Here is an 11,255-nt window from a genome sequence, read left to right as displayed (position 1 = left end):
TTTCTACCCAGCTTCTGCATCCCTGTGTCCCTTGGCTGTAGGTGAGTCAGAGAGACTCTCCATAAGCTTTTCCCTTTTCTCTCTTTATTTTCCTGTGGAACCCATCTACTTCCACGCTTCTAGGAAAGTGAATCCAGGATTCTTATCTGCAGCCCACACCCTCTCCTGCACTATGGGTCAATTGTCTGATGGACAACTCCTCGCTGACATCCTGCCAGCATCTCAGAGCCCATCATCAGCTCCTCCTCACTGGGAAATCCTCTCTCCTCCTCCAGATGTTTCTTTTTTTTTTTTTTTTTTTTTGAGACGGAGTTTTGCTCTTGTTGCCCAGGCTGGAGTGCAATGGTGCAATCTCAGCTCACCACAACCTCTGCCTCCCACGTTCAAGCGATTCTCCTGCCTCAGCCTCCCTAGTAGCTGGGATTACAGGCATGTGCCACCATGCCCAGCTAATTTTGTATTTTTAGTAGAGACGAGGTTTCTCCATGTTGGTCAGGCTGGTCTTGAACTCCCAACCTCAGGTGATCCGCTTGCCTTGGCCTCCCAAAATGCTAGGATTACAGGCATGAGCCACTGCGCCTGGCCCTCCAGATGTTTCTATTTGGTTTAGTGGCAAAAGCACTATTGAACATGGTTTCTGATTCTGTGGGAGAGTAAATCTGAGGATGGATGTAAGGAAAATGGAGTAGGAGGGAATACAAAAAATGGGCGACTGGTGTTGTTGGCAGGAAAACTGTCCCCTGGGGATGCAAGAAGGGAGTGGACACTCAAGCTATCTCAAGGACTGGAGCTGGGGAAAGTGATCTGACCTTTTCTCCTTACCCCCTAGTCTCCAAAGTCCATTGTATCATTCGTATGCCTTTGCATCCTTGTAGCTTAGCTCCCACTTGTAGCTTAGCTTCCAACACCAGCCTAGAACACCAAAATAATCTTCATTTCTGGGTCTTCCAATAGCAAAAGCAACAGGACATTGGGAAGCAACTAAGGAAGCAGTCCTTTTTGTGGAGGAGGTCAGTGGGGGTGGGGTGGGAGAGGAATGGCAGGGGTGCTCAGCGCTCCTCCATCAGGCAGCAGAGGCGGTCTAGGAACAAGATCTCTGTGCATGACTGTCAGGCTGCAGCAACTCCTGTGCTTGGTAAGGGATCTCACTGAGGAAAGTTACTCAGAAAGAATCTTAAAGCAAGGGCAACATAAAAGAGGGCCATTTTGTTTTGTTTTTCATTTGCCTCCCAGGACTTCCCATTGTCCCTGAGGAAAGACTTGAATAGGGTTTGATGTTCTCACATCATCAAGAGTGACTGGGTTGCCTCCAGGAGAAGGAACACCCTCCAGTAGCTCCCTGCTACCAAGACCTAGTACAATCCAAAGTGGGGAAAGTTCCTCTTATAAATGGAAGCATCAGAGTACAGTTATCCAAGACTGTTGGTTTCTTTGTGATAGTTCTCCATCGCTAACGTCTTATACCTATTTTGTGGCACTTTATGCAAAAATATGCTCTAAGCTTCTATTGATTCTATCTTCTAATAGTTCCCGAATCTGCCCCTCTTGTGTCCACTGCCTCTACTGTAGCTTGGCTTCATGCCTCTTAGAAAGTTGCTCACAATTAGGTTTCTAGCACCTGCCTTCTGATTTTCTTTCTTTCCTGCACATTCATTCTACATATTGTCCTCATCCTCCTTGTCTTCCATTTGGCTTTCTTTTAATCTACTGTTTAAACAACAGTTGAGTCTTTAATAAATCTACAGCTTCTGGTTACAGAGAGTGGAATGAATACCTGGGATTCCACTGAAATGATTATTTCCATGTTCCTTTATCAAAAGCATGTGAAGGAAACCATCAGTGAACAAGAGATTTCAACAAATATTTAGAAGACAGGAAGCACATGAGAGCACATCAAAGGAAACAGGAGGCCAGAGAAATTGGAGGTGGCAGCTGTAGTGGATGAAGGAGCTGATTGATCAGGCAGAAACTCTGAGAGGATCTGGGCTCAGAGTTGGCAGGCGTTGGGGGCAGAGCAAGAAAGTCTCTACATGCCCCTGGCCCACATGTCCTCTGCCCAAATCTAGTGCTCAGGTAACCCAACTTTAGCCCCTGGGGTAGAAGAACCTTCTCTAAAACGTTAAATGAAATTCTGGATAGTGCTGAAGTTGGATTTTGTTTTTGTTTTTAAAGATAGAGTCTCACTCTGTCACCCAGGCTGGAATGCAGTGGTACCATCTGGGCTCATTGTAGCCCCAACCTCCCGGGTTCAAGCAGTCCTCCTGCCTCAGCCCCTCAAGTAGCTGGGACTACACGTGCATGGCACCACACCCAGCTAATTTGATAGTGCTGAAATTTCACATATGGTTGTTAGCATCCCAGAGAGAACCATCCCTATTCTGGCATGCAAAGGCTCCATACCCCAATATAGCTCCTGCTAACTTGGTCTCGAGACACTAGATATACAGATGGACAATGGTCAGACCACATAAAACAATAGAACTCTAGCCCATTATCTATAGTAACCAGCCCAGAAGCCATCCTACTGTCTTGCAAGTCAGACTCGTAGGACGTCAGAACTCTCTCTCTAGCAATTAGCCCAGAAAGCCAAACAATCAGCCCTGCAGTAGCCCAAACAGCCAGGAGTTGATTAATAACTGTTAGGTTCCCTAATTTTTATCCCTGGGATTGAAAGACTGAATCTACAAATGAACAATGGCTAGCTGTATATAAAACAGGATTCTGACCCACAAGTAGCCCAAGAAGCCAACCTACTAACTGCACTTGGTAAGGGATCTTACCTTCAGGAAGATCCAGTCTAGGGAGCCAAAGAATAATCCCTATCACAATTGACCCAACATGGCCAAGAATTTATTAATAATAGCCAGCTTTCTTATTTTGGCTCCATTTTCAACTTAGGACCCATCAGAAAAAGCTAAGTATGTTCCCTGAACCAAACACATAGGATGCTCATTTCTAGTTAGCCTGCCTACAGCTTGCCCCTGTCCACAGCCTCTGAGCCTAGCAGACCTAAAGCCTTCCCATTTTTTTTTTTCTTTTTTGAGATGGTGTCTTGCACTGTCACCCAAGCTGGAGTGCAATGATGCGATCTCAGCTCACTGCAACCTCTGCCTCCCAGGTTCAAGCGATTCTACTGCCTCAGCCTCCCAAGTAGCTGGGATAATAGGGACCCACCACCATGTGCAGCTAATTTTTTTGTATTTTTAGTAGAGACAGGGTTTCACTATGTTGGCCAGGATGGTCTCAGTCTCCTGACCTTGTGATCTGCTCACCTCAGCCTCCCAAAGTGCTGGGATTACAGGTGTGAGCCACCGCGACTGGCCAAAGCCTTCCCTTTTATCCAGTCTAAAACTTTCCCACTCTCCTCCCTGCCTTGAGTCTCTGGCAAAATGCAAGTGATGGTGGCTGACTCCCTTGTAAGCTCTGAACAAATAGCCTTTGCTTGTTCTTATTTGAGTGCTCTTCATTAATTTTCACACTCTGAAGCAAGGTCTTTCTCTCAACAAGCTCTTCCCACATACCAATAAACCTTTACAAATTGTTACAAATAGCAGCGTGCTGTTATTCAGGGGAAATGAAGATCCTTATATAAAACCATGGAGGAAACCTATACTAGCTTGCTATAAAATTAACTCCACCTCATTCTTAAATATGACAGCCAAAGATAGACAGCCAAAGCCACCAGACTCAGAATGAGCAGCACATAGGAGAAGATCAAGAAAACAGAACAGATTGACCTTGGAGGAAACAGGTCATTCAGAGACCCAAAACAAGCTTAAAAACATTCTAATTAGATCTTCAGTGACATTTGAGAAGATATTACACCCATGAAACAAAAAACAGCAGGCTGTGAAAAAAAAAAAATAAAAAAGTCTCCTGGAAATTAAAAGTGGACTGCCAGAATTAAAAAGATTGGAGGATTAAGTTGAGAAACTCAAACAGAACAGAGAGCAAAAAGATAGTCTGAATGTGTGGAAGGAAAGTCACATTTTGTCACTTTATCATAGCTAAACCCAGAAATGGTTAGAAGAGGTGCTCCCAGGGTAGGAACCTCGTGGATGGGTGAGCTGGCAGCTGCTCTCTTGATTTGCATTAGAAATCCCTCGGCCGATGTGTGTGAGCCATGTGCATTGATCACTCTGATTAAAACACACAATCTAACTGCAAATCTGACAGTTCTACTCCATTGCTTAAAACCCATCACTCCTCCTGTTGACCAAAATTAAGGCTATTTGTAACAATTTGTAAAGGTTTATTGGAAGCAGAAATAATTTGTAAAGGTTTATTTACATTTGGAAGCCAAATGTGAATATTGACCCAGGAAGACACACTAACAAAGTTGGGAGTCTTCCAGAGTCTGTTACATGTTGGAAGGTTTCTTATAGGAAAGTTTAGGAGAAGGGAGGGGACTTCTCTTACTGAAGTTGTCCTTTTTCATTGGAGGGTACAATATAGAGGTTACAAGTATTGGGTACAGATTGCAACATACAGGCTAAAATGTCTATGTGGAAGACAATCAATACAACTTTAATATGTAGATATAAATCAGCACCCTTGGCCGGGCACAGTGGCTCACACCTGTAATCCTAGCACTTTGGGAGGCCGAGGCAGGTGGATCACAAGGTCAGGAGTTAGAGACTAGCCTGGCCAATATGGTGAAACCCCATCTCTACTAAAAATACTAAAATTAGCCGGGTGTTGTGGGGGGTCCCTGTAGTCCCAGCTGCTAAGGAGGCTGAGGCAGGAAAATTGCTAGAACCCGGGAGGCGGAGGTTGCAGTGAGCTGAGATTGTGCCTTTGCATTCCAGCCTGGGCGACAGAGCGAGACTCTGTCTCAAAAAAAAAAAAAAAAAAAAAGGAAAAAAAATCAGCACACTTTTCAATGTCGGTAGGCTACACATTAATCAATATGTCAACAATTTGGGAACTCATAATAAGATTCTTTTTCAGGGAAAGGATGTCACCATGAATCATAAGACCTACCCCAGGTGGGTTAACTTGGAAGACTTTTTACTTTTAAACTGTCAAATGTGACCTGTGGGTTATGACTCCTAATCACATGAAGGGGTAGAACTCAGTCTCTTTCCTGACTGTGACTTGCCACCAGCCATCCCTCCCTCTCTCCCACTACTCCCAAATCCACGTCAGTTCCACTCAACTATGGACCAGGCTGTTCAGTGTAAGCCTGTGAGCTGGAATTGTGGGCTCAGACTTAGCTGGTTTCAAACCTACTTATATTTATGTCCCAATCTGAAAAGGGAGAATAATAAAAAATGAGGATAATATTATAATACAACAAGGATGATAAGGCTTTTGTGAGGATCAAATGAGCTAACATGTATTATGTACTTCCCAGAGATCCTGGGTGCATGGTAAGTGATCAGTAAGTATCAAGTTATTAGGGCTTCCAGACTACTCTTGTTTTGTCCACTCCAATTTTAACCTTCCTTTGGCAATTCTTTATTTATATTTAAAAACACTTTAAAAAGGGCATTAACCTCTCAGCTTTATTATCAACCACAAATCCACAGACACCTCAGTTTTCAAGAGATTTTAAATTTCTTAAGCTCTTTAAGAGATTTTTGATACATTCATGTGTATTTTTGAAGGTATAATTTATTAATTTTTTTTTTTTTTTTTTTTTTTTTTTTTTTTTTTTTTGAGACAGAGTCTCGCTCTGTCGCCCGGGCTGGAGTGCAGTGGCGCAATCTCGGCTCACTGCAAGCTCTGCCTCCCGGGTTCACGCCATTCTCCTGCCTCAGCCTCCGAGTAGCTGGGACTACAGGCGCCCGCCACCGCGCCCGGCTAATTTTTTTGTATTTTTTAGTAGAGACGGGGTTTCACCGTGGTCTCGATCTCCTGACCTCGTGATCCGCCTGCCTCGGCCTCCCAAAGTGCTGGGATTACAAGCGTGAGCCACCGCGCCCGGCCGGTATAATTTATTAATTTAAGAGAAATTGAAGGTCCTGCTTCATCTGGCTCATACTTTGGGGCCTCCACTGGGTTTTGACTAGCACTTCCCTTCTGTTCTCAGTAAGCTGCCCTCCTTTTTTGGGGCTCTAGCCTCACCCCTTTGTGAGGCCGTCTCAGAGACCCCCACCCAGCCCCTTTCTTTCAGACTTCCTATGAACAGCTTTGTCCCCACTGCAGCTGTCATCTGTCTACCACTCTAGACACTGAGGGCCGCACTTAGAAGGACACTCTTTTTTGGTTTTGTGACTTCAGTGTCTCCCATGAGACAAGATCTGCTCAGTGGATGGGCCTGTGAGGCCAGTGCAGAAGGAATGGAGGCCGAGTTTAAGCAATGAGCGGGGCTGGCTGGTGTCTGGCAAGAATGAACAGTTGTTAGAAAAGCCAGTCAAATCAAGTGCAGCCATGCTAGAACCTTCTCTTTGTCAAAGAAAAAGTTGTGGGGAAAGCATCATCTACTGCTGGGAAGCCGCCCGGCTCCAGGCTCCAGAAAGTGCTGGGTGGGCAGGTCAGTTGCTTGTCCACTTATAGCTAGGGTGTGAGGTCAGGGCCCCATCCCCAGTTCAGTTCTAACACTTCATTCTTGAGGTTGTGGCATACTATCTGAGGAGCACACACTATCTCCTGGCACACAACATTGCTAGCTTTTTCCTTTTTCTTACTTCTTTTTCCTAAGTTAAATCCAACTAACTCATTCCTTCCAGCAGACAGAGAAACTAAGGCAGTCTTAATGAAGATCACAGGAGTTGCCAAAAGTCATATAGAAAGCCAAAAGGCCAGATTAGAACTTGGGTTTCCAAAATTTTAGACCAGTGTGCTGTGATTCTGGGGGTAAAATGAATGTGTTAAAAGGAAGAGGGAACCCTGAAGGAAGTCGAGGTAGCTGCTTCAATTTTGGCAGCCAAAATAGAGCTGATGCGCTGGGTGGACCCATCCCTCTCGTCCTGGCTTTGGGTTCTTTGTGTGGGGTGTCACTTACTGAAAAAAAAAAGGGGCATTGAAAGTACTCCCATCAGAGAGTTGTTGTGAGGATGTGTGGCAGATATTAAGAAGTTAGTAATTGTTAGGCAAGTAACAACCTAACTTTGAGGCTTCAGTGCAGTGGGCAAACTGGCTCCCGCTGTGTGCATGTTGGGTCCCTGCACATAAAGCTAAGACAGAGGAAGTCAAGCAGAGGAGAGGTTGAGTGCCGATTTATTGGAGACACCATCGAGGACGGGAGGCCAGGTCTGCCACCATCAGCTCTGTCACAAAAAGGGGTAGGCATGTACTGGATGGGAAAGTCCTCGAGCCCCCTGAAAGCTCCCATCCCTCAAGGCAGGAGGGGGCCAGTCACCTTGGCTCTCCCAGCCCCCAGCTGCCTCCCAGGCCAGCTAAGGCAGAGCAGAGCAGTGGAGGGGGCCTCGGACCAAATATGCAGGTCTCAGGCACTAGTTGCTGAAGCCTTAGTGGCCACTTCCTTTCTCAGGCCCTCCCCTAAAAGCAGTGGCATGGGCTAGGGACCAGCCCATGCCACTGCTTTTAGGGGAGGGCCTGAGAAAGGAGGTAGGCCATGGCCTGGCCTGACCCACAGTTGGTGGATATGAAGGAATGTGGATTGGAGAAGAAGGGCTCTCAGGAAAGGAAAGGCAGGAACAGGGAACAGACCATGAGGGTGTAGGAGAGTTCCCAGGATGGGGCAGAGCTGGCAAAGAGGCGGGCCACGGCCACATTGGGGTTGCCCTGAGCAGGCTCAAACCACTTCTGGAGACACCGCCCACTGTTCCGTCGCTCAGGGCTGGCCTTGAAGGAGTTGCTCCAAGTCTTCTCACACAGGTCAGCTGGGGTGGGGAAGTAATGGGAGAAAGGGAGGCACTGGGCCCCTTTGGGGCAGCGGTTCTTCCCTGCAGGGGATGGAGGAGGGACAGCTTACCTCCTACTCCCTCATTCCTAGCCTTTGCACCTGCACCCTTGTGGGGACCACCAAGGGGCCTCTTTCCCGACCAAGGCCTTGTCAGCACCACTCACCCTGACTCCAGTCCCAGCCGCCATGCCAGTTGGATTTGCATGTGTAAGACATGCGACAGTCTTCCCACCACTCCTCACAGTCCTCCTGGCACAGCGGCGCATTCACAACTCGCTCTCCCTGACCACTCGGGGCCACCTGGGTGCAGTCATAGCCAGAGATAAGAACATTAATAGCAGAGATGTGAAGACTACTAATAGCTACAGTGGTATTTGTACCAGGTACCATATGTACATCATCTTCCATAAAGTCTCTAAGTATTATTTTACAAATAATACCAATGAGGCTAAGAGATTTAATAGTTTGTCCTGGGCTATACGGCTGGTAGGGACAGAACATGAGACTGAAGCTCTGGTCTGTCTAACTCCACCAGGCCTCCTGTGGTGATAGCCCCTCATCCCACTGTTGTCAGAACTGTCTCCCCCATGTGGTTCTCCAGCAGGGGCCTCTGGCTCTGCTCTTGTCCATAGGGAGATAACACCACCTGTTTCTACTAGCATCCTGGCGGCATCAGCATAAGATCGGATGAAAGCTCTGGCTGTTAATATAATAACAGGGCATTGCACAGATCTGCTTCCTACCTCCCACCCCAGGCTTCCCACTGGCTGGATCCAGGGCCCCAGGTTTGGGGAGCACTCATAGAAGCAGATGGCCTGGATGAAGTGCTTCCGACAGCCAGGCATCAGCAGTCCACAGTGAAACAGGCTGAAGTTGTAGAGTGGGGACACGTCCAGATGGGCTTCCCAGCTTGTCGTGAGAGTGCAGCAGGCATTGTCCTTCCAGGGGATGCACTGAAGGCAGAGGAAGAAACAAAAGGCCCAGGCATAAGGGGCAAGGATCGGCAAGTGTCTAGGGAAGAAAGGCGGTGAAATGAAAATGTCCCTTAGGAGGCCTGAGCCAAGTGGGATGCCTTTAGCTAGTAAGCCCCTACATAAGAGGAACCCTGATAATCTCTCTATTTACCCAAAGGGCAGAGGCACCTGCACACTGACCCCCTGCCACAGGCTGCTACAGTCCTCTAGGAACACAACTTCTGGGCTCTCAGCTCCTGAGAGGCAGCGGAAGCCTTTTAGGGCAAAGCAGGTAGAAGAGCCCCAGAGAGACCCAGGGGAATCTTGGGTTGCACTGGGTGAGAGGGTCTCATAGGCCAAATTCCAGCTGTGTTCTTCCTCCTATATCCCTGGCAATTGCCTTTAGGAGCTTGGGGAGGGGTCACAAAAGTCATATGTTTCCCCAGGACCTGTTGGTAGCAAGGCTTGTTTTCATCTATGCCGAGTCAACAGTGGACCTCTAGGATCACCATCTGCCCCTGCTTTCCCAGTGGCTGGAGCAGCTCAGAAATGGGAACTTTGAATCACTCGGCTCTTATGGTCTCAAAAAAGCACAGTCTCTTTCCATGTAGTTGCCTTTACTCAACTCCCAGCCCCAGGAACCAAATGATCAGTGTTGTCGAGGTTTGGAGACCATCTTGGCATTTGTGTCCCTTCCCTGATCTTCCCCATCCCATACCCAGGTCTGGCCTCTGTACCTCCTCATAGAGCTTGTCTTCTGGGCTGGGCGCTCTCTTGTGGTGTTTGGCATTCATGCAGATGTTGAGCAGCTCGTCCCCAGCCCAGGTGGATATGACTGTCCACAGCTCTAGCAGGAGTGGCCACCACCATGCCATGGCCTGCTGCAGAGAGATCCATGCTGCACATTCGATGGAAAGGACACCCCACTCCACCCCCTTCATAGCAGGTACTGAAAAAGGAGGATGGGCTTCAATCTCCCTCAAATGATTGCAACACTCTCGCTGTTCCTAGGACCTTCTTTTAGAGGCAGCATCATAGAATGTCAGGGCAGGTAGAATAATCCTTGGAGGCCTGACACAGTCCTGGAGGCCTTGCTGGCCCTGCAGAGCCAGGAGCATGCCGAGGCATAAGTCAGATAGGAGGAGCCTTCCACATCCAAAGCCTGATCCCCATCACAGGAATGAGGAGGAGGGTCCTTCTTATTTCCCACTCTGTTCTGGGTAGTAGTGGTAATGAGAGGTAGTGGAAAGAGAGACAAAACAAAAGGCAGAGGGGCCCCAGGCCTCAAGCACCCAACCTCTTAGGACACAGGGCCCCTCAGCTCCATAACCTAGGAGCCCATGGCTTCCCCAGTCCCCAGGTCTGGCAGGAGCCTGACCTGGACCCATCATGGTGAAATTGGAAACTTCTAGCCTACCCTGGGCTAAGAGCCTCAAATATTCTGGGGAAGAAGAGCCCAGCCCCCCTCTTCAGAGCCCAGCCTCAAGTCCAAATCTAAGGCTGTTCTCTCTCCAGATCACCAGTTTCAAGCTCAGCCATGGCCTTGAATATTTTTTAAGAATCAGGTCTGTTAGGTAAAAGGAGGAAAGATGCTGCCTCTTCCAGCACTGTCTTCATACTCACTTTCAAGGCAGGAGCCTCCAGGTGCTCCTGCTCACTCCTCCCCCGAGACTGTGAGGCTGAGGGGAGTTCCATGTCCTGCCCATTTATTACCCAGTCTGATTTCTACTAGGTTCAGGTGCAGGAGGCGAACTCCACGTGGCTCCCATTAAACACATCTGTCTCATCCAGCTCTGCGGGCCTGTGGGTTCTGGGGAAGTTTGCTTCCTCAGAGAAACAGACCCCATCGTAGGCAAGATCCGGGGCTCTACAGTGAGTTACTGGGTTCAGCTCTCAGCTCTGCTACTTACTAGCTGGCTGCCCTGGAGAAAATGACTCAAACTCTCTGTCGGTTTCTCTCTCTGTAAAGGAAGTTTTTATTATGGGATTGGGAAAACATAGAAAGTTCACGAACAAAAACCTTGGCATTGTGCCTGGGATAGAGGAAGTCTTAATGGTTTTAAATTTTATTCTTTTATCCTCTCTCCACAAGCCCCTCCTATGTTCTGTTCTATAGCTCTACCTGCCCCTTCACTATTAGCCAAGCATCAGCTCAGTCACCTGGTGGCCTTTCTGACAGTGTCCTCGCACAGTCCACAGGAGCTATGGTCCCTGCTGGAGCGCAGACCCAGGACGTAGGATGCAGAGATGAAGTGTGGCCTTGGGGATCCAAGAATTTAAACATACAAAGTCAAAGCAAACAAAACAAAGAAAGTCCCTCCATAACCTGCCAAGCAGCCTCCCTTAGCATACAGGAATCATTGTCCTGTGAAATATTCTACAAGTGTTCTCAGCAGTGATCATATTTGCAAGACTATCATTTTCGGCTAGGGAGAGACTGGAAACTTGGATAGGATTCTTGGGAGAGTCCCAAAAATGATAAAAATGCT

The 11,255-nt window shown here is 47.7% G+C and overlaps 1 protein-coding gene across 1 annotated transcript; it reads right to left on the bottom strand.

Moving 5' to 3' along the window:
* Positions 1–7,149: 7,149 nt before the first annotated feature.
* On the bottom strand, positions 7,150–11,042 carry IZUMO1R (IZUMO1 receptor, JUNO). Its single transcript, XM_063641811.1, has 5 exons — positions 10,927–11,042; positions 9,504–9,647; positions 8,557–8,766; positions 7,978–8,113; positions 7,150–7,853 (listed from the first exon to the last, which is right to left on the bottom strand). The coding sequence occupies exons 2-5, from the start codon at positions 9,639–9,641 to the stop codon at positions 7,585–7,587; spliced, it is 753 nt and encodes a 250-aa protein (XP_063497881.1). The 5' UTR covers positions 9,642–9,647; positions 10,927–11,042; the 3' UTR covers positions 7,150–7,584.
* Between the last annotated feature and the right edge of the window lie 213 nt (positions 11,043–11,255).

Source organism: Symphalangus syndactylus, chromosome 6 (assembly GCF_028878055.3).
Source record: "Symphalangus syndactylus isolate Jambi chromosome 6, NHGRI_mSymSyn1-v2.1_pri, whole genome shotgun sequence".
In the NCBI taxonomy this organism is placed as follows: domain Eukaryota; kingdom Metazoa; phylum Chordata; class Mammalia; order Primates; family Hylobatidae; genus Symphalangus; species Symphalangus syndactylus.
This window is presented reverse-complemented; position numbering and strand designations above follow the sequence as displayed.

What these genes read in the sequence shown, in the direction of transcription:
- IZUMO1R (XM_063641811.1), bottom strand. Translation starts at nt 9,641, where the DNA reads ATGGCATGGTGGTGGCCACTCCTGCTAGAGCTGTGGACAGTCATATCC. An exon ending in AAGACAAGCTCTATGAGGAG is followed by an intron (nt 8,767 to 9,503) that starts GTACAGAGGCCA and finishes CTCTGCCTTCAG; the next exon opens with TGCATCCCCTGGAAGGACAA. An exon ending in CGGCTGGGACTGGAGTCAGG is followed by an intron (nt 7,854 to 7,977) that starts GTGAGTGGTGCT and finishes CATCCCCTGCAG; the next exon opens with GGAAGAACCGCTGCCCCAAA.